Source organism: Mytilus edulis, chromosome 11 (genome assembly GCF_963676685.1).
Source record: "Mytilus edulis chromosome 11, xbMytEdul2.2, whole genome shotgun sequence".
Lineage (NCBI taxonomy): Eukaryota > Metazoa > Mollusca > Bivalvia > Mytilida > Mytilidae > Mytilus > Mytilus edulis.
Window position 1 is genome coordinate 64415018 of NC_092354.1, and position 27931 is coordinate 64442948.

General features: G+C 31.6%; 1 protein-coding gene across 1 annotated transcript; it reads left to right on the forward strand.

Moving 5' to 3' along the window:
• On the forward strand, positions 1–27026 carry LOC139496077 (uncharacterized). Its single transcript, XM_071284519.1, has 12 exons — positions 1–79; positions 1167–1228; positions 2534–2590; positions 3135–3189; positions 6766–6857; positions 9019–9132; positions 10361–10514; positions 11496–11675; positions 13365–13450; positions 15654–15767; positions 17530–17631; positions 20888–27026. The coding sequence occupies exons 1-12, from the start codon at positions 37–39 to the stop codon at positions 21011–21013; spliced, it is 1185 nt and encodes a 394-aa protein (XP_071140620.1). The 5' UTR covers positions 1–36; the 3' UTR covers positions 21014–27026.
• Positions 27027–27931: the final 905 nt, after the last annotated feature.

A 27931-nucleotide genomic window follows, 5' to 3' on the forward strand; every position in this document is an offset into this window, starting at 1 on the left:
AGGTCACATGATCCACATGATTCACAATCTTTAAAAATGGCGGAAGCCAGTGTCCGTCCACGAGTTTTAATCCTGGGTGGTATGAATATTTGACTATAAAACTGATAACAAAATGAAAATAATCCTTACAGTTAACCTACTATTATATATATAAAGACTCAATCAATATTCTCTAAGTATGGCAATCAAAAATGTAAAGTCTGGGCTAAAAAATGGACAAGACATCATACATGTCATGCATGTAGTAGATGTACATGTCATGTATCGTCAGAGCCTCCACCTTTTCTTGGGTAAAAATTGGATGATTATATAGGGAAAAACTGAAGCATCACTGGAGTCCCCCTCCCCTTTAAGTCAGTCAGCCCCCCCTTTATGAAAAGTTCTGGATCACCCCCTACTAGGATACAGAATTTCAGAAATATTTATAAAAAAATAAAAAGTGGAGGATACAAAAATTTTCAACAGCCCATAAAACTTTGCTCAGTGCTCGGAGCACAAAAATCATGCTCGAAACATGAAATCCAGCAATTTGTTTGGTTGATTTTCAAGTCTGAGTACAAAAATCATGCTCGAAAGTTTTATGACCGTGAGCCTTTTGACTTCCTAAGAGGGCGGCACCCCTGTAAAATTTTTACCAGATAAAAGGAGGGAGGCTGGGGGCTGCTCTAAATCCCCCTTTGGACTGTACTATTAAACTTTAAGACATAAACAAATATGTTTATCTGAGATGGAAGATATTATGAGTGCATTTCTTTCTTACACAAATGATATAAAGGGTTCAGTGCTCACACGTTTAAATTGTTTGTTTCTAACATACGTTTGTAAAGTTTGCAAATACAAATACAAATATACAAAAACAAATATTTTATTGGCACAAACTCAACTCTGCTTTGTCGCTTCTGAAGTTCTGGTGCCAAATAACAGCCTTCATGTTTTGTTTGGAACTCTTAACCCACTTGTTGCAATTTATTTTCTCTATATTGTGAATTCCTTTTGTCAAAATGTTTGTACTCTTTTGATGTGGTTTATAATACAAGACAATATATTTATTCAAAATCATTTATATTTACTTACAAACTCATTAGTTGCTTAAATAAAGAAGATCGAGAAAAAAATAATACAGTATTGAGCATGTTGAGAGATATTATATTTTTTATATGTTGTAGGTACAGGATTTATAGGAAGAAATCTGGTGTCATACTTGGTGAAAAATAATCTCATAAGCAAAGTAGGTATATTATGTACTTAAACTAAACCCTCATTACTAAACTAAATAGATAGAATTTGATTGACACAGTGTGTGCAAAGTTACTTCCCTTATGACATTATCTTTGAGGTCTAAGTGCATAAATTCCTTCATAAGTCATGTAAATTAGCCAAATTCAGCTAGTTATACTGACCACTAGACCTGAGAAAAAGTTTTCTTTTGAACGTTGTTTATTTCCTTTAACCTTGCTTAATTCTTCACTGCGATCTAGTAAGTCTCTTTCATCAGACTTGTTTGTAAGGTATGTTTCATGTGTTCATGTGGTGAGTCAAATAAATGGCCAAGGGAAATAACTCAAGCTCATCATTGAAAACCTATCTGTACACCGCTGCCCTAGTGGATTTTGACATTTCCATTCGCTATCTCAAACAGCCCACTACTTCCACTCAATAGTAATCTCTGATTTTGCTAAAAATATTCAATAATTATACAAATGCCAGTATTCATAATTAGGTGGTATAAAATAGTTAGTTACAAAATTCAAGTTTAAAACAATTTTTTTTTATAATTCTTTATTTGGTATTTCTTCATCTCATACAATATCTATATGCATTTTTTTTTTATAAAGAAGAATACAATACAAGTTTATTCATTTTGACCTGTCAGTGTCAGTGCTTATAAACATCCCCCTCCCTATACCAAATAAACCCCCCCCCCCCAAAAAAAAAAATACAAAAATACAAAAAACTAAACTAAAAACAAACAAAAAAAAGAACAATACAAAAACAAAAAGTACAAAAAACAAACAAACAAAAAATAAATAAAATAAAATAAATATAAAAAATCATTGACTTATATTCATAAATGATTAAATTGGTATTAAACGATTATAATTATTATTTATGCAATCTAATCATTCTATTCATACATGTACTCATATCATAATATATATAGTGGCATACTCTAACAATATCTGGAAATCACATAACAAAAAACAAAAACCAACCAGTATTTCAACTCATATTATCATAACATAGTAACACATATTTAATTCTTCCATACATACATATATATAATATCTATTTGATGCACACTAACCACTGTCCAATTGTTTAAAGTTTAAAACAATTAATACATGTTTATTCATGATATTAAATGCATATGAGATGAAAAGCCAATTACAATGTATTTTCAATTGTAAGTTAATTCAGTTACACAAATGTAATTTGGCGACTTTCTGGCAGAATGCAAACATGTTTCTCTTCTTCAATGTTGCATTTTTTTTTATTATATTATTTTGTCTACATTTATATGTAAATTTTGTAGGTGAGAGTAGCTGACAAAGTGCCACCTCCCATGGCATGGCTTAGTCCAAGACACAAGGTTAGTCTAGTATTTACATTTAACTTTTAAAACTACAGACCCGAGGCTAAATTCTATGAAATTTAGTTGGATTCTATTTGCCTGAAGAAATATTTTTTTCCTTGTCATATGAAAGAAAAGCTGTATAAAATAATTGTTTAGCATATCAGTCTGAGAATTGCAATAGTTCCATCTTCAATGGCATCCCTAAGTTCTTGTCACATTTAAGGCTAGGCCACACTTTATCATTTTATAACTTTTCAGTATTTCAACACTTTATTCTGTGTTTTCAGTAGACAAAAGGAATAACATTATTAAATAAACAAACTAAATTTTATAAAACATTGATTGTAACAAGGGTCATATTACCTTGGCATTATTTTAATGTTTCTCTGACATTATTTTTAAATTCATTAATTTTTTAGCTATTTATTGTAATAAGTCAAAGTCTGTCACAACGCAATATGTAATTCAGTAAAAGAAATTACGAAATAAAAGAAAAAAGGTTTCATCCATACAGAAAATTTACTTGATTAAGTATGATATATATGTATGTCTTTTGAAGGAGATATTTGCTCTGCCTGAAGTAGAATTCAAACATTGCAATCTTATAAACCCAAGTAAGTAGATTTAATGTACATTTACAAATATTTTCAATTTTTATACGACCGCAAAAATTTTAATTTTTTGGTCGTATATTGCTATCACGTTGGCGTCGTTGCGTCGTCGTCATCGTCCGAATACTTTTAGTTTTCGCACTCTAACTTTAGTAAAAGTGAATAGAAATCAATGAAATTTTAACACAAGGTTTATGACCACAAAAAGAAGGTTGGGATTGATTTTGGGAGTTTTGGTCCCAACATTTTAGGAATTAGGGGCCAAAAAGGGCCCAAATAAGCATTTTCTTGGTTTTCGCACTATAACTTTAGTTTAAGTGAATAGAAATCTATGAAATTTTGACACAAGGTTTATGACCACAAAAGGAAGGTTGGCATTGATTTTGGGAGATTTGGTTCCAACAGTTTAGGAATTAAGGGCCAAAAAAGGGCCCAAATAAGCATTATTCTTGGTTTTCGCACAATAACTTTAGTATAAGTAAATAGAAATCAATGAAATTTTAACACAAGGTTTATGACCACAAAAGGAAGGTTGGGTTTGATTTTGGGAGTTTTGGTCCTAACAGTTTAGGAATAAAGGGCCCAAAGGGTCCCAAAATTGAACTTTGTGTGATTTCATCAAAAATTGAATAATTGGGGTTCTTTGATATGCCGAATCTAACTATGTATGTAGATTCTTAATTTTTGGTCCCGTTTTCAAATTGGTCTACATTAAGGTCCAAAGGGTCCAAAATTAAACTTAGTTTGATTTTAACAAAAATTGAATCCTTGGGCTTCTTTGATATGCTGAATTTAAAAATGTACTTAGATTTCTAATTATTGGCCTAGTTTTCAAGTTGGTCCAAATGGGGGTCCAAAATTAAACTTTGTTTGATTTCATCAAAAATTGAATAAATGGGTTCTTTGATATTCCAAATCTAACTGTGTATGTAGATTCTTAATTTTTGGTCCAGTTTTCAAATTGGTCTACATTAAGGTCCAAAGGGTCCAAAATTAAACTAAGTTTGATTTTAACAAAAATTAAATTCTTGGGCTTATTTGATATGCTTTATTTAAATATGTACTTTGATTTTTGATTTTGGGCCCAGTTTTCAAGTTGGTCCAAATCAGGATTCCATATCAAGTATTGTGCAATAGCAATTAATTTTCAGTTGCACAGTATTGCACAATAGCAATAAATATCTAATTGCACAATATTGTGCAATAGCAATTAATTTTCAATTGGAGTTATCTTTCTTTGTATAGAATAGTAGTTGATAATATATGTTGGAAATTTGCCAGACATGACTATGATGTCATTTTCTATTTTTATTTGCCAATAACTTTATGTAAATAACTTCATTGGAAATTTGCCAATATAAAATGTTGCTGATGAAGCTTTTTTCCCTATCTTATCTAAAATGTTTTTAGATAATGTATGTTGGACATTTGCCAGACATGACTATGATGTCATTTTCTATTTTTATTTGCCAATAACTTTATGTAAATAACAATGAATAACTTCATTGGAAATTTGCCAATATAAAATGTTGCTGATGAAGTTTTTTTTATTGTTTTATACAATAAACAATGTATATTCACTTTTACTACCAACCAGTCTTTACCATTCAGTGATAACAAGCACTTTATTTTGCATTTTAATATTTTATGATGTATTTAAAAGAGTAGTTATTGTTGCAAACTCCATTAGAAATTTGAATTGATATCAGTTTTGGAAAAAGGGAAACAGGGATGTGAAAAAGGGGGGGGGGGGTTAAATTTTTCTCATTTCAGATTTCATAAATAAAAAGAAAATTTCTTCAAACATTTTTTTGAGAGGATTAATATTCAACAGCATAGTGAATTACTCAAAGGCAAAAAAAAACCTTTTTAAGTTCATTAGACCACATTCATTCTGTGTCAGAAACCTATGCTGTGTCAACTATTTAATTTTAGATTTAAAAAGTTTGAAGAAGAAATCTTTAATTAAATTGTAAAATCTTGACATTTGTTTTGTGTAAAAAAAACACCATGTAATGTCAAAAATTTGATCACAATCCAAATTCAGAGCTGTATCAGGCTTGAATGTTTTGTCCATACTTGCCCCAACTGTTCAGGGTTCGACCTCTGCGGTCGTATAAAGCTGCGCCCTGCGGAGCACCTGGTTTTAAATTACTATGAAAATGCAACAGGACATGCTTCGCTAAAATACCAACTGGCATTTCAAATTTGGCAACATTAATATTAAAATTGAGAATGGAAATGGGGAATGTGTCAAAGAGACAACAACCCGACCATAGAAAAAACAACAGCAGAAGGTCACTAACAGGTCTTCAATGTAGCGAGACATTCCCGCACCCGGAGGCGTCCTTCAGCTTGCCCCTAAACAAATATATATTAGTTCAGTGATAATGAACGCCATACTAATTTCCAAATTGTACACAAGAAACTAAAATTAAAATAATACAAGACTAACAAAGGCCAGAGGCTCCTGACTTCGGACAGGCGCAAAAATGCGGCGGGGTTAAACATGTTTATGAGATCTCAACCCTCCCCCTATACCTCTAGCCAATGTAGAAAAGTAAATGCATAACAATACGCACATTAAAATTCAGTTCAAGAGAAGTCTGAGTCTGATGTCAGAAGATGTAACCAAAGAAAATAAACAAAATGACAATAATCCATAAATAACAACAGACTACTAGCAGTTAACTGACATGCCAGCTCCAGACTTCAATTAAACTGACTGAAAGATTATGATTTCATCATATGAACATCAGGCACAATCCTTCCCGTTAGGGGTTTAGTATCATACCATCATAACATATATGAGAAGAACATAACCCGTGTCATGCATTTGTGTTCAATGATTAATGCACACACAAGTTACAGTGAATAAAAGGAAATATGAGGTAAACACAAAAAAGAAAACATGTAATAAAAAAATTTCATAAAAATAAACATGTATACATATAAAGTCTTGATATTGATTTGAAAGCAGAATAATTTCAAACTATTTTAAATAAACCAGAAAAAGAGAGGAAAGATAGAATTGTATAATTGGGACAATCAAAATCATAATTGAAAGTGAAACAAATGGTCAAAAACAAAAACAAACAAAATAGACATTACAGTCCACAAAGTACTAGTCCTACACATAAAAATTAGGATACAGTCCACAAGGTACTACGCATAAAACTTAGGATTTAGGAACATGAACCCAAACAATGAGGGATAAACAAACAGCCAGTTTATTGCTAATTGCAAGTCAGGGGGGGATCCAGCCATTTTGAAAAGGTGGGGTTCCCAACCCAGAGTAAAGGGGGGGGGTTCCAACTATATGCTCCCATTCAAATGCATTGATCGTCAAAAAAAAGGGGGGTTCCAACCCCTGGACCCCCACCTGGATCCCCCAATGCAAGTAAAATGTTCCTCAGAAGAACCTATCAAAGTGGTGTTTAGTCGTAAGCAGTGTTTGCAAAAATGATTTAATCGCTAAAGTTAAACGAAAACAGATCATGCAGACATTTTCTTTTAATTGTATTTACTAAGTTTTGTTAATTTGATCGTGATGACATTATTTATGATAATTGATTACAGAGTCAGTAGAGAATGCTTTCGCAGACCTTGACGGAGAGTATGATTATGTGATTAATCTGGCTGCTGAAACGAAATATGGACAGACGGAACCGGTAGGTTTACATCATGTTTAAGAAAAACAATTGAAATATAAAAATAAGAAGATCTGGTAAAATATATATGCTTTCAACAATGAGCAAAATGCCTACTGTATTTTCGGCTATAAAAGGCCCAGATATAAACTAATTAAAAAGATAATAAGTAACACATTAAGGAGGCTCGAGGGTATAAAAATTTCAGAAAAAAAATAAACATTTGTTTTCATTTCAAATTTTTATTTGTTACCTTTTGAAGCTGTTACTTATCATATGGTATAAAAATCATTCAAAACAAACAATTTGTGTTGGCCCCAGATGACTTTTAAAATGTATACATCATTGAAAAAGTTCCAAATTATCTCCCTTTGGTGGAAAAATGCCATTTTTTGGCTTTAAAATTGAAATATCTTTTTTAACGCATCGGTGACCTATATTTTTTTTATATAATTTCCATATAAGCTGTACTTAAACAAAATTATTGTAAAATTTGAACGATTTCTGTTATAAATTTCTTTCTTTTTTTTCGATATTACCTTTATTTCTCCTATTACTTCAACAGAAAAAAAACACCTTTACAGAAATGTATGCTTCTTTCGAAGGCAGATTGTGAGCGCAAATGAACGGTGACCGCACTTTTTTATTTTATTTTTCTGTTAACTTTAAGATAAAGTTCATTTATAGAAAAATATAGAGAAATCCTATATAAATGATTTAGACCCACGAACCCCCTTAATTTAAAACTGTAATTTAAAATTAAACCAATTATATGACAGACATTAACCAACTCCAACCAATGTACTTTAGGCTGAAACTAAATATGGACAAACTGAACCTGTAGGTTTTATATTATGTTTAATAAAAACAATTGGAATATAAAAAAAAGTATAAGAAGATGTGAAAAGATTGCCAATGAGACAAATATCAACTAGAGACCAAAACACTTAGAAATAACAACTGTAAGTCACCAATGACCACTTGTGTGCCAATGGCCTCAGCAATGGAAAAAACGGACACAGTATAGGCGACTGAAAAAGCTGCTGACATGAAAAATATGGCAGTCAGGGGTACTACTTATACAAGTAATTTTCATTTACTTGAGAAAATAAAAATAAATATACACATATAAGTTCATTTGTAGGATACTTGTACAAGCGACTTTTATTTACTTATATATTAGGTTTAAAAAAATGGCTTAGTTACGTCCCTTAGACATTCAGATTTTTTTACTTGCATAAGTTAAAAAGTCATCCTTTCTTCTTTTCTTGAATTCTTATGATTTCTTTGCTCTAATAGAATTTTAAATTGTCTGCCCTTTGCAGATGTCTTTATTTATCATTTAAGTGTAATTTCATGGACAATGAAAATCCCATTTGTCTGTTATCTTCAGAACACTGACCATTTACAAGCCCCCAAGGGTCAATTTTTGAAGGCTGCACAATCAGTTTCTCTGTTGAATTATTGAGATGAAACATTGAACTCAAATAAAAAATTATGAGCTAAACTGGGAAAAATCAATAAAGGCATGATTTTACATGTCAAAACTTGAAAATTTTTGTGGGATTGTAAGAAAAATTTACTTATACAAGTGAATTTTTGAGAAAATTAAGGGGAGATTATTCAAACATTATAATTAACTGATATGGGTATATTTTTTTTAGCTTCTTCAAGTAAATAAAAATCACTTTAAAAAAAATAATAAATAAATAAAAATCATTTATAACAATATTATTTAAGAAATTCAAATTCAAATGTATGCATGGTAGGACAGAAAAGAATCAACAACAACTAATGAATTTAAGACTCTTGACCTGGAATAGAAACATAACAAAAGTTCATCGTGATTTTATGATTATATACAAGATTAGGATTAAAAACCAACGGAAAAACAATAGTCAAACTTTTTAAGGTTTCGTAGCTCTTGAAACTGATTGGTTGAAATTTTGATGTTGACCAATGAATTATGATCTTTTAAAATGAGTGAAGCATGGTGTAATGGTACTCTGCACTATAAAGTACAAGACTCACTTAGCAATTTTATGAAAACTACACTTTAATGGGCACTGTAATATAAAAAGGTCATGCAAAATTAAGTTCTGACGTTTTTATTATTATTATTTACAGATATATCAAGAAGGTGTGGTCAAATTAAGTTCTGACGTTTTTATTATATTTACAGGTATATCAAGAAGGCGTGGTCAGTTTAAGTGATAACTGTGCCCAAGAAGCAGCCAGACGTAATATTAAAAGATATATAGAATTTTCTGCTGGTCAGATGAATTCTTCAGAAAAGGTAGGATTGTATTATGGCTAGTTCATTAAAATGGATGTGGTAGAGTAGAACAGCACAAACCGCATCATTTTGAAATAATTTTGCATACTGTGGATTCATTTATTTTCGTGGGTTTTACTTTTGGTGGATTGGGGAAAACTTGCATTATAATGGATGTATGATATCCTGGTTTTTCCAAATGCCGCACACAAAGAATAAAGAAAGTTTGTAATTTGTTGAACATTTGAATTTGTGGTTCACCTGTATCCACGAAAACCATGAAAATTGGTATCCAACAAAAAATAATGAATACACGAAAACAAATGACTAACTACTAATGTCAAAATATAAAAATGCTCTTCCTACCTTCCACATGTAATGGTTTAAGCCTTGTAACCCTATGAATAACTGAAAGAATAGATGCAGTACCTACAAAGAGATTTTCGTCCTGAATATACATGAATAATTTGCCACTGGACATTAAGCAACAAACAATCAATCATTACAAAAAGATCTAGTTTGAATTACTGATTAGAGGGTTTAGTTCATCCAAAAACAGGCTTTTGAAGGTACACCACAGTTATAAAAAACAACAAATAAACTAACATTATCGCTATTTTGTGCATTTTTCCTTTGATCTTTTTTTTGTGATAATTTTCATATCATGCTTCTCGCTTGTGAGATGAAAAATTATCACTAGAAACTAAGCATGCACGTGGCATTGCTAACGAAATTGACATGAAATTGACAACGTCCTCATAGTTAAAATAGTGATAAAAAGATTATTGTTGTTCATCTCAACTCGATTGCCTTTCTCGCTTTCGTCGTCCTCAAGCGAGAAAATCAATCTCGTTGAGATGATCACCGATAATCTATAAATATCAACAACAGAATGAAAAAATGTAAAAGATTTAAAGAAGAGTAGAAAAAAAAGGGACAGAAGATACCTAATAAAGATAACACCATGTGAAAAAATGGTAAAAGTAAATCAAAGGACATGATTGAGGCCAAAAATAAGATTTGAATTGTTTGATGTTGTATACCTATCCACCTGAAATGCAGCTCACCTGAACAAAATTTATAACACATTGTTTCATATTTCTTTTTTAAACTCATGTTGTAGACCAAAAAAATCTCTTCCTTCCTACCCAACCCTTCAAGGCATGGATAGACATCAAACAAAGTATCATTTTTTAATGGTGTCCTGTAATGAAGTAATTTTAATCTCACGTTTTTTTTGTTTTTACAGAAACCTTGTAAAGAAGACTGCAAATGCTCTCCATGGACCAAACTTGCCAAACACAAATTATTAGTAGAAAATCATCTTCAAAACATTCCAGATCTGAATTTTGTAATTATCCGACCTGCTATAGTGTATGGTATTGGTGATAGAAATAGCTTAAGTAAGTTATAATCACAAAGCATGCTGTGGTTATGATAAACAAAAATGCTTTGGTGGTCACATTGTAGTTTGCTCAGGCAGTCAGGAGTTCATTGTATAAAATTGTAGTGGGTCTCATTGAAGTCTAAGCATGACGCGGGATTGCCGATTTTTGGTAAGCGTGACACGGGGAAAGTCAAATTATTGTGTCCTAAAAATGGGAAATTAGGTCTAGCGGGACCTGGGAAATGACAAAAAAATGAGAATTGCTTACGTACATAGTGTAAGAGGGATACAGGAATCTGACAAAACAGTAAGCGTGATCCAGGATCGGAACCCCCCAATGAGACCCCCATGATACAAAAAAAAAATGCTTTGGTGGTCTCATTGTAGTTGCCCAGGCAGTCAGGAGTTCATTGTGAAATTGTATGCAACGTTTTTCTGAAATGGCAATAATCAATATTACATACAGTCAAACCTGCAGTTTTTATTGGTGGAATAAGCCATTGTGCTACCAATCTTTGGTGTGAATTCTGTTCTTCCTTATTGAATATAATTTATTTAGAGAGTATTCTTCAAATTTACTACAAGCCCACAACTTTTTCACAAACTGTATATTATTTACTACCATTATTAAAGAAATAAGGAGATGTGGTATGATTACCAATAAGACAACTATCCACCATAGTTCAAATGAAGTGGATGTGAGCAAAATAAGGCAAAGTAAGGCCTTCAAAACAATTTTTCAGAATATTTATGTAATTTATTGTATTTTAAAAGTGAATAGATATAGCATATATATATATATAGATATATAAATATATATATCAATCTAAAAGGCGTTTTTTTTACATGTATCCTAGGAAAGGCTCTTTAAAATCCTGTAAGTGGGTGTTGAATACAGAGGAAATGCAAGTAACTTTCTAAATTTTCACCATCCCTGTGTACTATGTATGTTTAAATGGAACATCCTTTTAAAGTAATTTTCCTTTTATTTTGATAGCTCCTAGATTACTAATCGGTGCTATATACAAATACATCCGACAGAAGATGAAGATGCTATGGACCAAGGATTTAAAGATGAATACAGTGCATGTAGATGATGTCTGTCGAGCTGTCTGGCATCTTTGTCTGCATGGCCAGAACAGGGAATTGTATAATGTAGTGGATGAAGGCAATACTAGTAAGTACTAGTTCATCCAAGACTTTGAAATTTGATTATTTAATTAGGGCTATTCCATTAAAATGTTTGTGGGAGGGTAGGAAGGGAAGTTCAATTGTTGAATGTAGGTCATGGGTCTTTTTTTCAGTATGCGTTATTACCTTTATCATGTTTCAGGGCTTTCCATTGAAGCCGGTAGCCGGCGGAAATCCGCCGCTTACGGTGGCTTCAAGTGCCGGCTACTTCACTGCCAAAAATATAAATTCAAAAAGAAAAAAATATCTTTTTCAAATGTTTACAGGCAGCCGAGAGACGTATATTGTCGCTAAGTCGCGGTCACGATAAACAAGGATGAAAAGTCAATGTTTACCTTGGGCTAAATATAGTTCACATGAATTCAGGTCACTGATTGGTTGGCTATTTAAAGTCAGAATGCATCGTTTCTTTTCAAAGATAACAAGAGAGACGTTCCGGTGGTCATTGAACGATAACAATAGAGACGTTCCGATGGTCATTAACTCGTTGGCTTTTTTTGGCTTTTTTAAAAAACGTGAAAACAATCAGATAGGATGACAATCTTATGTTATGGAATAATATTAGTCAAATTAAAGAAAGTGTAGTAGATCATATTGTTCAGAATCTGGAAAACAGTATCTTTTGAAGTTCATTTTTCAAAGCCCACGTGGTGTTCAGAGAATCAAGGTCAAAAACGAAAGTAGAATATTGTCGCGACTCGACCTCAAATAAATAACATTTCCAAATGATTTATGTATCCGACTTATTGAACAGTTTACAAAAAAAAGAGAAAATCAGAGTATATATCAATTTTCTGTCAATGCTTGAGAAATAATTGTATGATTTAAATACGCGTAACAGTCTTTAGAGAGAAAAGGGGGGTCATTTGTTTACAAATGCACGTAGTTATGCAAAATAAATCGATCAAGATTTCTAACAAACCGGATGATTATTTAAATAAAACTCCTTTAAAAGTAAATGAATTTTAAGCATAAGGTAATGAAAATAAAAAACTGACATAAAAAAAAATGAAATTTCTTTGAGTTTTTTTTTTTTCTTTCTTTAATTTCATACATAAAAAATGGTCATTTGAAAGATTAAATTAGGTGCCAGGAGATTGCGAGAATGCAGGATTTTGCTCTATTTATGCCAGAGCTTCTGGGGGCCTTGAGCGGCCCCCAGACCCCCTGCCGTAAGGCACCAAGCTTACAGCTTGGTGGGCGTCCGGCTTCGCCGAAGGCATGTTATAGCCACCTATAATTTTAATTCAGCCTTCTACATCCATTTCAATGGAAAGCCCTGATGTTTATGCAATTTATCTAAAAAATGGTTCTTGGTTGTAGGGATATTTTGAAAGTCCCTTCCTACCCTCCCACATACATTCTAATGGAATAGCTGATTAATATTGATAATCCATGAGTATCTATGTCAATGTATGTAAGAATCTGTTTGTCTAGTTAACATAAACAAAAATATAATTTTTGATATATGGAAATCCCTTTCAATATGTTCAAGTGCCTTCCCCATTCCAGATTTCTAAGTCATACTTGTGAAGTTGTCAATTTATTGAGCATATTTCTACTCGTCTAGAGATAAACCTTTTAACCTAGACACTCATCTTCTGAGATCATCAGCAACAGCATCCTCCTCATGAATTATTTATTGTACCTAACTGTTGTCAATTATTTGTTTCAGCTCAAGGAAGAATCAGTGAGTTGGTGTCAGAAATCTTCAGTATTAATTGTTCCTTTGTAGGATCAGCTTTATCCAATATAGCTCAGGTAAATAGTCTCTAGTCTACTGTTAACTTGATTTACAGTTAAACCTGTATATAAATGTTGCCCTGTAGATCATTAAAACAGATGTTATAATAGATGTGACATTGAAAAAAAGGTTCAAAATGGATAGGAACATTATAGAAGGACTTAGAAGAGGCCTAGGCTATCTGACTTGAAAGTTATTTGCTTAATAGAGGTGACCTTTATAGCAGGTTTTCCTGTAATTTGAAATTTAAACATTACAGCTGTTTTACATATAGATCTGATCAACATAAAATAAGGAGATTTTGTATGATCAGAAAAAATCCACCAAATGCCAATGTCCAAATTTGATTGTTTCAAATGTTTTGTGCTTTGTTATTTATGAACACAGTGCTGCTATCAACATAGCTAATCGGTTATAATCTTTTTATTATGGCCCCACTACAAAGTTGTCGGTGTCATATAGTTTTACCCTTGTCCGAAATTCTGTAATTTCGGCAATTCCTTAATTCCGTAATTCCAAAATTCTGAAATTCTGTAATTCCGTAATTCTGTCACTCCATCATTCCGCAACAAACCATTATACAGAGTTTATTTCTAAATTCCTTCAGATATTGGGCTGATTTTTGGTTTGAGTGTAAACCATGATGTGTTACAGATCAAGTTTAAAAGAGGGGCGAAAGATACCAAAGGGACAGTCAAACTCATAAATCTAAAACAAACTGACAACGTCATGGCTAAAAATGAAAAAGACAAACAAACAACAGCACACACGACACAACATAGAAAACTAAAGAATAAACAACACAAACCCCACCAAAAAACTAGGGGTGATCTCAGGTGCTCCGTAAGGGTAAGCAGATCCTGCTCCATATGCGGCACCCATCGTGTTGCTTATGTGATAACAAATCCGGTAAATAATCTAATTCTGTAGGTCACATTCATGAAAGGGAAGGGGATGGTAGTTACGACGTATGGAACATATCCGATATCATTTGTGAAACGGTTATTCCATAACGGTCAACCAACTCGTGATGGCGTCCGTAAAATTTAAGTTTCATACCGCTCTGCTAATTTTTGCTGAAATGACTGGCTTTTGACTTTGATAAATTGTTGTTATGGCCCTGCAACAAAGTTGTCGGTGCCATATAGTTTTACCCTTGTCCTTGTCCTTGGCTTTGGACTTTGATAAATTGTTGAAAATCACAGTTATACAGACTTTTTTTCTAAACGCCTTCTGATATTGGTCTGATTTTTGATATGTGAGTTAACTATGATTAGTTACAGATCAAGTTTAAGTTTGTTCCGCTCCACTAATTTTTGCCGAAATTACGGGCTTTTTTCTAAACGCCTTCTGATATTGGACTGAATTTTGATATGTGAGTAAAGTATGATGAGTTACAGATCAAGTTTAAATGTTGTTCCACTCCGCCAATTTTAGCCCAAATTACAGGCTTTGGACTTTGATAAAATGTTGAAAATCACAGTTAAACAGACTTTTTTTCTATAGGCCTTCAGATTTTGAGCTGTTAGACTACCATCATGTTTGTGTCCACATGTGTTATTCAAATTGCAGATTTTTCAACTTTTTGGGACGGGGCCATTCATGTCGCTTTGACACATCTAGTTGTATATACTGTTGAATGAATCTTTATTATTAGTGTGAAATTGATTTTTGTTGATTTATTTTCTAGGTTTATATAAAATTAAAAGTTTAAAGAAATATAAAATTTCTATAGATTTGTATGCAGACTACAGAAACAATTTTTAATATTTCATTTCTGTTCATTGTTAATAAATTGCAATAAAAGAATGCCCATGAAAATTTCTGAATTTATAGTATTTGGATTTTAGAACATATGGAGTTTACACGTTACAGTAAGGGAGCTACCATTTGATTTTTATGGGGGGGCTAGGAGGAAATTTGAAAAAAATAGGCAGGACAGGAGTTTTGAGTAAAAAAAAAAGGCAGGATGAGACACTTGCAAAAAAAAAAAGTCAGGACGACAATTTAGGTAAAAAAAGTCAGGATAAACTAAAAAACAAAAAAAGGCAGGACCGAACAGAGTGAAAAATAAAAAGGCAGGACAGAGATTACAGCTAAAAAAAAAATGCAGGACAAATTTTTTTATCCTAGCCCCCCCCCCCCCCCCCCCCCCCCCCCATAAAAATCAAATGGTAGCTCCCTAACCTAAAATTATGTTATTGTATGTTATAATTTAAGGTGAACATGTCTAGCGTAGTAGAAGAAATAAATGATAAACACATGGAACCCTGGGTAGATGCCTGTCAGAAAGACAATATAGAAAACACTCCATTAAATCCATTTATAGATCAGGTTAGTACCCTGTATATAGTTCTGTAGATAACATGGAACCCTGGGTAGATGCCTGTCAGAAAGACAATATAGAAAACACTCCATTAAATCCATTTATAGATCAGGTTAGTACCCTGTATATAGTTCTGTAGAGAACATGGAACCCTGGGTAGATGCCTGTCAGAAAGACAATATAGAAAACACTCCATTAAATCCATTTATAGATCAGGTTAGTACCCTGTATATAGTTCTGTAGATAACATAGAACCCTGGGTAGATGCCTGTCAGAAAGACAATATAGAAAACACTCCATTAAATCCATTTATAGATCAGGTAAGTACCCTGTATATAGTTCTGTAGAGAACATGGAACCCTGGGTAGATGCCTGTCAGAAAGACAATATAGAAAACACTCCATTAAATCCATTTATAGATCAGGTTAGTACCCTGTATATAGTTCTGTAGAGAACATGGAACCCTGGGTAGATGCCTGCCAGAAAGACAATATAGAAAACACTCCATTAAATCCATTTATAGATCAGGTTAGTACCCTGTATATAGTTCTGTAGAGAACATGGAACCCTGGGTAGATGCCTGTCAGAAAGACAATATAGAAAACACTCCATTAAATCCATTTATAGATCAGGTTAGTATCCTGTATATAGTTCTGTAGAGAACATGGAACCCTGGGTAGATGCCTGCCAGAAAGACAATATAGAGAACACTCCATTAAATCCATTTATAGATCAGGTTAGTACCCTGTATATAGTTCTGTAGATAACATGGAACCCTGGGTAGATGCCTGTCAGAAAGACAATATAGAAAACACTCCATTAAATCCATTTATAGATCAGGTTAGTACCCTGTATATAATTCTGTAGATAACATGGAACCCTGGGTAGATGCCTGTCAGAAAGACAATATAGAAAACACTCCATTAAATCCATTTATAGATCAGGTTAGTACCCTGTATATAGTTCTGTAGATAACATGGAACCCTGGGTAGATGCCTGTCAGAAAGACAATATAGAGAACACTCCATTAAATCCATTTATAGATCAGGTTAGTACCCTGTATATAGTTCTGTAGATAACATGGAACCCTGGGTAGATGCCTGTCAGAAAGACAATATAGAGAACACTCCATTAAATCCATTTATAGATCAGGTTAGTACCCTGTATAAAGTTCTGTAGAGAACATGGAACCCTGGGTAGATGATCACGATTTATACCAATTTTAGCATTTTTGCCTTATGTAAAAATCATGATAGATAGTTAGAATCTTAAAAATGGATAAATAATCAGCAAGACAAGATCAATAATTAAGTCTTGAAGAAAAAAATGTTTGATGCATCTTTATTGGAGTTATTGCTCTTTAATACATGTCTATTTTCACCTTTACCTTTTATGTAAACAATTATAAAAGATAAAAAGACACTTTTAATCACAAAACAGATTAATAATCCATGTTTAAAAAAGATTATTACTTGTGTTTGTTAAATACATCAGGTCATTTTCTATTTATATTCAGCTGATACTGTAAATTCATTACTATTTGTTGGATACCAATTGTGTGTATTGGTGAACAAGGAATTTCAATGTTAACAAATTGCAAATTCAATATAGGCTTGAATTTGAGACATTGGCAAAGCCACAAAATCAAATATCCATGAATATGCAAGTTTTCCCCAATGCATCAAAAAATGTGTACCCACGATTGAAGAAAGCTAATTGAATCCACTTCTTTCTTTGTATACCATTAAACTATTTATTGTTCTTTTCTAGGAACTACTCTACAATAAACATGTTAACTTAGATGGCTCCAAGTTAAAACAGACTGGGTTCCAGTATAACATTCCAGAACTAAAAACAGATCACTTGAAAGAGGTAAGATCAAGTAAATTGATAGCATTATTTTGTTATTAAACCACTGTAAATATTTTTTTTTTTGGGGGGGGGAGTGGGGGTATATAGGAATCACCTTGACCTATCTCTGTCTGTGCATTGTAACTCCTCTTTGAAGGACAGACTGATATGATGAAAATCTAAATTGAGGAGGTATGCCAGTTTTCTTGCCAAAAGTGTGGGCTCCCTTCAGGCACTCATGTTTTCTCTACCAATCATTACTGGCCACTGTTGTATAGCTAAATGAACTGAAAGTGAGGTTAAACACTAACCATCAGTCCCATATCTTGTTTTATCCATTTGTGTAACACTACCATTTATATTTTATAACAGTTTCAAAAAATTAAATCATCATATCTTGATACTTTGAATTCTCATTTGACATGATTAACCTCATCAAAGATTATTTTGTAAGAGATGACATTTTAATTTAATAAGAGCCTTTTTTTAGTCTCATTTATTTTCTCATCTTTGCATTGGCTTGTTATCACATTGGGAACTCAATTCAAGAAAGTTCAATGTTTTAAAATGACATCTAGTATCCAGCCTTTTTTCATAAAGTGTCACTTATGTTGTAATTTAAATCATTGACATTTAACTATTTAAGACATAGGACAGACAGTGTGATTGCAAAATATCTCTACCAAAGGTCAAGGTTGAAGGTTGTGAAATTTTTCCTATTTTATAGATTTTTCCTCAATAAAACAAGAAATTTCTCATGTGGACTGACACTTCTCTCTTTTCAATTACCAATAATGTTCCATTGTTAAGTAGGTTTAGACTCTTAATAACAACTCCTTTGAGATATTTTAAAAATAAAAGTCATCTATATCTTGAATAATGTGGTCTTAGTAAACATAGTGTAGCTACTGAAACTAGCCTGTTAATGCCAAGGTGAACAAATCCCACACTTAACAGGTTTGCTGGACTCTAATCTTAATTGACTAGAATTGTCAGTTTTTTAATCGAAGTTTGTGCAAGCAGTTTCCTCAACCAATATAAACTTCCCGCCACCAAAATGGCATATAAGTACTGAAAGTGGTGTTGAACATCACTCAATTAAGAACTTGGAAAGAGCTAGTAAATGATATACAAATGTCTACATTTCAAATAGGAAACAAAAGAAATAAACGCTTCGTTGCTTTATGAAATCTCACAAGGCATTTGATAATAAATAAGACTTCTTCAGAGTTATGTCCCTTAAAGGACAAATTAACTGCTTTTAGTTTCTTTTTATTATCAACTTTTCCAGTTATTTGAAAAAGAAACAAAACTTATAACCCCTATGTTCTATTTTAAGCCATGTTGGCCATCTTGGTTGAAGTTATTTGCTTCAAAAATAACTATTCAATGATGCCCTTCACTGATTAGCAGATTATGTACATGTTTTAAGGTAGTTAAAGGTCAATTTAAAGAGCAATAAAAAAAAAATTAAATGTCATGCAAAGGAAACAATATATGTTATGAACAATAATGAAATATCTTGATTCTTGACACCTGAATCAGACATAACAGGAAAATTTTCCTATTGTATGGACATCATCAATGCTGATTGGAAAATTGAAAATTGAATATGATTGAAGCATTGTTACTCTTGTCCATCAACACAGCAGTGAAAGAATGCAATATGATTGAAATTATACACACTATACTTCCAATTTTTCCATTAGTGATTTCAGATCATTTTGATTGAAATTGAGTGTCTTATCTCAAAATACCTTGTTTTCTTCATTTTTTTCGATATTGCATATTTCACATTCTTCTTTAGATGCTTTGTTGTGACTGTTGCTAGTCATATTTTTATACGACCGCAAAATTTTTTTGCGGTCTTATATTGGTACGACGTTGGCGTCGTCGTCGTCGTACAAAGACACATTGGTTTTCGCACTATAACTTTAGTTTAAGTAAATAAAAATCTATGAAATTTAAACACAAGGTTTATGACCACTAAAGGAAGGTTGGGATTGATTTTGGAAGTTTTGGTCCCAACAGTTTAGGAATTAGGGGCCTAAAAAATAAGCATTTTTCTTGGTTTTCGCACAATAACTTTAGTAGAAGTAAATAGAAATCTATGAAATTTAAATACAAGGTCTATGAACACAAAAGGAAGGTTGGGATTGATTTTAGGAGTTTTGGTCCCAACAGTTTAGGAATAAGGGGCCAAAAAGGGGCCCAAATAAGCATTTTTCTTGGTTTTCGCACCATAACTTTAGTATAAGTCAATAGAAATCTATGTAATTTAAACACAAGGTTTATGACCATAAAAGGAAGGTTGGAATTGATTTTTGGAGTTTTGGTCCCAATAGTTTTGGAATAAGGGTCCCAAAGGGTCCCAAAATTAAACTTTGTTTGATTTCATCAAAAATTGAATAATTGGGGTTCTTTGATATGCCGATTCTAAGTGTGTATGTACAATCTTAATTATTGGTCTTGTTTTGAAATTGGTCTACATTAAGGTCCAATGTGTCCAAAATTAAACTTAGTTTGATTTTAACAAAAATTTGATTTTTGGGGTTCTTTGATATGCTGAATCTAACATGTAATTAGATTTTTGATCTTGGGCCCAGTTTTAAAGTTGGTCCAAATTTGGGGTCCAAAATTAAACTTTGTTTGATTTCAAAAAAAATTGAATCCTTGGGGTTCTTTGATATGCTGAATCTAAACATGTATTAAGATTTTTGCTTATGGGGTCAGTTTTCAAGTTGGTCCAAATCGTGGTCCAAAATTAAACTTTGTTGATATCAACGAAAATTGAATCCTTGGGGTTCTTTGATATGCTGAATCTAAACATGTATTTAGATTTTTGATTTTAGGCCCAGTTTTCAAGTTGGTCCAAATAGGGGTCCAAAATTAAACTTTGTTTGATTTGAATAAAATTGAATATATTGGGTTCTTTGATATATGCTGAATCTAACCATGTATTTAGATTTTTCATATTTGGGCCCCGTTATCACATTGGTCCACATTGAGGTTTAAAGGGTCCAAAATTGAATGTTGTGTCCATACTTGCCCCCAACTGTTCAGAATTCGAACTCCGAGTCATATAAAGCTGCCCCCTGCGGAACATCTTGTTTTTAGTGATTTTATTAACCTCCCATTGTACTATGATGTCTGTTAAGTTCATATCTCTTTGGTTAGCTACTAGCGATGGTTCTGGAAATATTTATTTTATAAAGTTACAATTATGAGAAATATTAATTCTTTCTTTTTTCACAATGTAATGATTATTTATTTTCAGATGTTAGAAGATTTTCTCCAGATGAAACTGTTCCCATTGTCACTGTTGTCTGGTGATGTAGTATGGTCAGGTGAAGAGAAGTCATTAGACTTTGAAGATGGCGCAGAAGAAGAGGAGAAATCTTAATGTTTATAACTTTAGCTCAAGTATTATGATATTCTATAAGTCAACAGAGAAAATTCTTGGGATTTTGGAAAATTATTAATGTTTAAACGTCAGATATTTTACTCTAAAACAGAAAGATTATAGACACATCTAAACAACACGAAACAGATAACACAGATTTGTTTTGTCAAATGATTTCGGGGTTTGCAAAGTTTACATTGTTTCAAGCAATAAGAAATTATACTCATAATTTTTGGGCCTTTTAGAAGATGTTGCTTAACACTAATTTGGAAAGATATATGTAAAAGAATTTTTTATTGACAATCTGCTGTAAATGTGTATTAATCATATTAGGATTTAATCCTTGGTATTTGGCTTTTATCATTTGATCTGCGTCGGATAGAAATGGGCCTTATGCAAGTGTACACATATACATATCTAAGACTTAAATCGATTTTGGAATAACTAAGATATAAAAGCTGCATTTTGGTCCGTTTAAAAGGATTGTCTTCTTATGAAAACCTACTTTTGGAACAATTACAGACTTTCTGTAGAAATTATTTTAACCCACAATAGGTTAACAGAGGTATTGATTTCGTTTGCATAAGGTCGATTTCTATCCGACGCAGCTCATTTCTTATGAATAATTCAACTCCTTTCAGGATTATCTTTAAAAGAGATCTAGATTTTCATTTTGGACTCTGCCTATGGCCATGGCCATCTATATAATACTACAAAATAACTTGTTTCTCAGTTCTTGAGTAACTAAAAAATATATGCCTTGAAAAAATTTGTAGCTACACATATTTTAACAAACACATCAAGAAAAATTTAAATCTTTTAGATGTTTTCCAAAAACAAAATAGACCAATGTAGGAGATACCTTGAAAAAGCAAAAGTTTTTACCTCTCATCTATGTTAGGCTTTAAGAAGAGAGAACAGGTCAATTATTAACACCTTTGCCAAAATTGACAATGGATAGATTGATGCAAATGTATTAAAGCTTTAGAAGATTTAGTTTAGTGTTCAATGTTCACTCTTAGGAGTATAAATGTAGAAACACAATAATTTTTAGTCTTATAATGTTCAACAAAAATTAAGTGGCCAAGATAGTGTGGACCATTAAATGGCTAACATAGTATGGACCATTAAGTGGCCATGGTAGTGAGGACCATTAGAAGGCCAAGAAAATGTATTGTAGACCACTAGATGGCTACAATAATGTCTTTTTAGACCATAAGATGGCCACAGTATTGTATAAATAGACCATAAGATAGCCAATGTAAATGTATACCATTCATGCCATTAGATGGCCAATGCTAAGAAGACATTTTTCATTCTTTTTAGCCCATTTTTAAACTGACTTTTATATTTTTCTCTTCTGATTGTTATTTTCTCTTTTCATAATCTCATTTACATCAACAGAATTAATTAGAAAATTGTGTGTAGAAGTAAATTCCCCATTTCAGAATCAAAATGACATTGGCTGATTTCTTTATTCAAACCCAAAAATGTATATCACCTTATTGGTTGAACTTGCATTTTTCATGCCCTGGATAGCCATCAACAACATTTTGGTGTTTTGTTTTGAAAAATTTACCCACAATGCACTAGATTTTGAAATAGTGATTCACAGGAGAAAGTGGGAACAAGAGTTTGTTACATGTTGCGTTTTACATTTAAGTTGTTTATATTTACAATATAATTTATTATATAACTATAGAATGCCTAGCTATTATATATGATATGAGTGAACTTTTGGATAACTATTACAGGGGTTCATAATTTAGTACAGGAGTGACAGGTTCTGGACTTTTTAGTTTACCAATCTATGGTCAGGTGTTTAAGATTACTCTTAGCTTGTTTAGGCATTGATGATCCAGGACGTTTGTTTTTGAGAATAAAAACTCCTGAATTCCATTGATTTGTACCTCTGTGTAAATTATCAATATGTCAATGTACTGACAGATATAATGCTATGTATTACTGTTCAGGTGGATTTTGAATTTTCCACCTGTGCACAAAAGGTGTGTCTCTGTGGCCTCATGTTGGCAAAATGTTCTGCCCGCCCTGTTCAGAAAATTTACTGTTTCTTTTTTTGGGTATGAAGATATAAAACTACATTCCAATAATGTGATCTAAAAGGCATTTATTTTCAACACTGGTATGAGATAGAAGATGTGATCTAGAAATTCACAAGGATCATGATTAAGAAAGGTTATAATATCTACTTATGTAGTAATCAGTATATGTTTTGTTCAGATATTGTTTTTATCATTTTATATAGTTTTATACATGTTTTATTATTGCTCAATTTGTTATGTTTGTGTTAAATGTTATTAACAGATCATATCATGGAGTTTCCAACAAGAAAAAAGGAGTTTTATATATATATGTTTGTGTATGTTACTAATGAGATTTTTTCATGTTATCTTTTAACAGATATCATATGGTTAAAGGGAAAAGATCCATCTGTTCATAGTCAGATTTGCAAAGGGTTCAAATAATTTTCAATAAAAAAGTCAAATAATTGAATAGTCAAGAGTGTTTGTATTTTTTATAAGCAAACTGTTTTATGATAATTGTCTAGTTACCCATCAAGCTTCAATTCCAACTGAAATCTACAAATACTACATTAAATACAACAGAAATCCTATTTCAACAGAGGTTTAATAAAATATTTAGTTGTCTAAGTGAAGGTTATTATGCTAACGCTGCTGATGTATTTGCCTAATTTAGCTTAGATATACCAGAATGTGCAATCAGGCCACAGGGAAACGTTTTAATGTAAAGACAATCTTGTTTATAAATCCCTTTGTATCATATGGCAATCATATTTAGTATATCATGTTTTTGAATAAATTGTGTTAAAAATTAGCATTAATAAAGTCGCAATATCTCCCCAATAAATTGAAGGTAAAACAAGTGTAGATTAAAGAAATTATACTCCTACTTGCCCAGTTTTCTTAAATATTTGACAGTAAGCAGTTGTATTTTGGATATTTTTTTATATTGCCTTTACACTCATTTCAATATATAGAATAAATGTAGCTTTTTCTTAAAGACCAAATTTGACATTGTTTACCATTTTGAAATTAACCGCAATATTATTCAATACTAAAATATATGAATAAATTGTATGTAATTTGACTTAATTGAAAAATTAACTGACAAATATTTAAGGGACAAACAAGTCTGAATAAAGCAGGCAAATATAAATGTTTAAACAACTGTACAAGGCAATTTTTTTTATATACACACCAATCATATCAAATCTCACACATATGTGTAGAAAAACACATTGAAGCCATATCTCTTCATATTACACAATTTTGTAAAAATAGATATTGAAGTCAGATCTCTTTCATATAAAACAAATTACCTCCTGGTAGAGTCAGTGATTTTTATATGCTGTCTTTTTCATTGATGTTTATGACCGCTCACTTGTTTGAATACTTTACCATTAATATCTCATCAAATGACTTTTTTTAACAGTATGCATCCACCCTTGTTACATATTTTATTGTATGAAATTTATATATCAAGTGGCATTACTTACTTAATATTTACATAATATTTTGACATTATGCTTAGTATGTTTATATTGTATTAAGCTGTTATATATTCCACTTATTTTTAAATTGTTTTATGCCATTATGCCAGACATGTTTATATATTGTAAAGGCAAAAAAAAAAAAAAAAATATTGATAGTTATCTGTGTATACTTCTAAAGAGGGAATTTTTATTTATAGCAAAGTATGAAGAAGTCATCACAAATTAAATCAGTTAATGCAAAACATATTTGAAGAAAAAGTTAATAGACAAATGAAACATTTATAGATGAAGCTTTTAAAAAAAACATATATGGTTAATCACATATTTGCCATTGTAATTTTAACATCACAAGAAAAATAAATGTTGTTTGCATTTTTAATATTTCTGAAAGTAGACATTGATACATATTCCATTGATTATTCAATTAGATTTTACATGAGTGTTGAAGTTTTGAGCTATGCTTATTTAAGATAATGTTATACATATTGTTCAAGCCATTCCTGTGATTGACGTAATAAGATTGTTGTTATTTGTCGTACTGTCATTCCTGTTTCTCAGTAGTGAATCAATATGAGTACTAACCTGCCTTTCATAGTAAATCTAAAATGTATCAAAGTTTACGGAATTGTTTATGTCACCTGAGAAGAATTTTTAGTGGATGTTTTTTTGTAAAACATGGACCTGATATCAAACTTAAGGGGGTAGACCTTGGTTCAGGGAGATAACTCTGTAAATCAGTTATGCGTTTGTAAATGTCAAGTTCATCAATGTATTTTAAGCATTTACCTGAAACAGATTAAAATAATCTATGTAACCTAGAAGCTTAGAATAAATTTTTGAAAATGGTTGACAAAAACGTACTGATGATTTTAAGAGTTATTTCCTTTAACCTAGGTCTACCTCCTTAAGCTGGGGCTCTATAAAATGTCTGGAAAATGGACCAATTTGATTTTTAGGACTTGCCAAACTTTTGAGAAATGTTGATTTGCCTCACTGAGAGTCTTCTGAGAACTCTAGTTATCATTTATTCAAAATGAACCAAATCTGTATTCATTGTATAATTAAGCAAATGAATTTGTAAAAAATGACAAAAGATATTTTCAGAAAAGTCAATGAAAATTTAACAATCAAACTGATGATGCCAAAAGTCATATTTGACTGGTTGGCTTGGAATGAGTTTAATGTGTAGAATATTGTGATAGGTTCCATAGAATAACTTATCTTGTGAGCTAGTATGTTTCCAATTCCAACTTCACATTGTCTGTTTAAGGTGGTACCTAAGACTACAGGGAGATAACTCTGTAAAGTCATCTAAACGTTTTAATTACGTTGTGTTGTAAGGGGAATATTAAGCTTCTCAATGATCAAAATTGGTGTTTGTCAATCTGCTATATAACCAGTGTAATTTTTTTTCTGATAAAATGGTTGGTTCAAAATTTTTGAAATTTATATATTTTTGTTAAAGGGTCAAAATAAATACTTTGTCAAAATTTTATGAAAATTAAACAAGCCAAATTAATTTTAGTGAAAGTGTTGGGTACCACCTTAAAGCAAAGTGTCATATGATAATACCTCATTAACATATCTTTCTGAAAATGCATTGAAATTACCTGCAAGAATTTAAACAATCAGATATCTTTAAACATGTCTTTCAGGCACAGATGCATATCCATTGTTGAAATTTGTTTAGAAATATTTACACTGTGGGAGTATATAAATATTTTATATGTTCTGTTAAAAACTGGGTTTATAATTTTGTACACCAGATGTGTTTTGAGAATTCATCTTGTATTTTTACAAGAGTAAATTAATACACAATATACAAGTAATAAATAATTGGGATTAGGTAATAAGAGCAGTGCTCTCAATGAATTTGTCTCCCTGAAATTCCAATTTACATATAAAGTGTCAATTATTTTGATTTTTTATTTAATATATTACTGATTGATATCTTCGAAAGATTAAATTGTTGCTGAATGTAAGGATTGAAAGCCTATATTCCAATGAGAATAATAGAAAAGGTTGTCATCTAGAGATGTTATCAAAAGTAAATTATGATATGTAACAAGAACTTAACATACAATTAGAATAGAAAATAATCTTGCTTAATTGTAGAAAATTGCATCAGCATTAGCTTTTGTAGATGATGTAGAATGCATAATTATATCCATTTAAATTCTATAAGTCAGCAATATACTGTGTTATGTTTTGCTGCTTTAAAAGTGAAGTTTCCTTTCTGAGAAATCCCCTTAATTTTTTTTATAACTGATATTCTATTTTAACTTACAAGCAGAAAGCAGTCGATGCAGAGCTATGAGTTTGACAAATCATATTTTAGACATTTATAAATTGTGTGCTTCCATTTTATATGTTGTGTCTTTATAATTATGTAAGAGCATTTTATATCATTTTATATTGTTCACATATGCAAAATGTGTATGCTATTGTTGGTTATTAAAATACAACATAAAATTACAATTTGATTTTGTTTTAATGCTAACAGCTGATAGTCTTTTATTAGTGGTAAATGTTTTAAACCTTTTAGATTCAAAGAGATGGTTAGATGTATGTCAATTAGAGAGAGAACAGATGACATCTAATGATCAATATGCCTCAAAGTGATTTGTTATCACCAAGTTTAATTTTTACAAAGATCAAACCTTTTTTCTAACTTATGTTTTTTTGTTCTTTGATATTGGTCTTCCTTGTGGATCAATATGTGTGTAAACTCTTCATAGATAAGAGGATTGAAACTTTGTATTTGTGTCAGACGGTCATTTCGTTTACAAAATACTTGTCAATGACACTCAAAATAAAAAGTAAGAAAGTCCGAATTAAGTAGGAAGTTGAGGACCAAAAATTCCTAAAAGTAATGCCAAATACAGCTAAGGTAATCTACCCCTAAGGTAAAAAAAGACTAAGTATTTCAAAAATAGAGATTTCTGAAAGTAGACCCCTTGCAAAAAATGTCCACTTGATCTCTGACATTAAAGTTGGTGGGTGCATTGATGGGTTTTAAATATTTTGGTATTAACTTTCCTGATGAAATATAAATCCAGAAAAGTGCCTTGAACTCACAAAATTTCTTATGTGTTTATTTCATGTACATTAATTATGGCTATAATGGTAAACAGCCCATGGCAATCTCCAAGTGGTTTGAGTTTAAGGTATATCATCCGTATATATTTCCTCAGCTAGAATTTGCTTGTATTTTGCCAAAATGAAGATTTTATTGGTTTTTTTTCAAAAAATATAATAAAAAGTATGGGTCACCATGTTGTCTTTTAAGCTGCAACTCGTCAAAATTTCCAAAATTTGCTATAAGAAAAACATGTTTTTGTGCATAGAAAGAAATCTATGAGAAAATAGATTTTAAAATATAT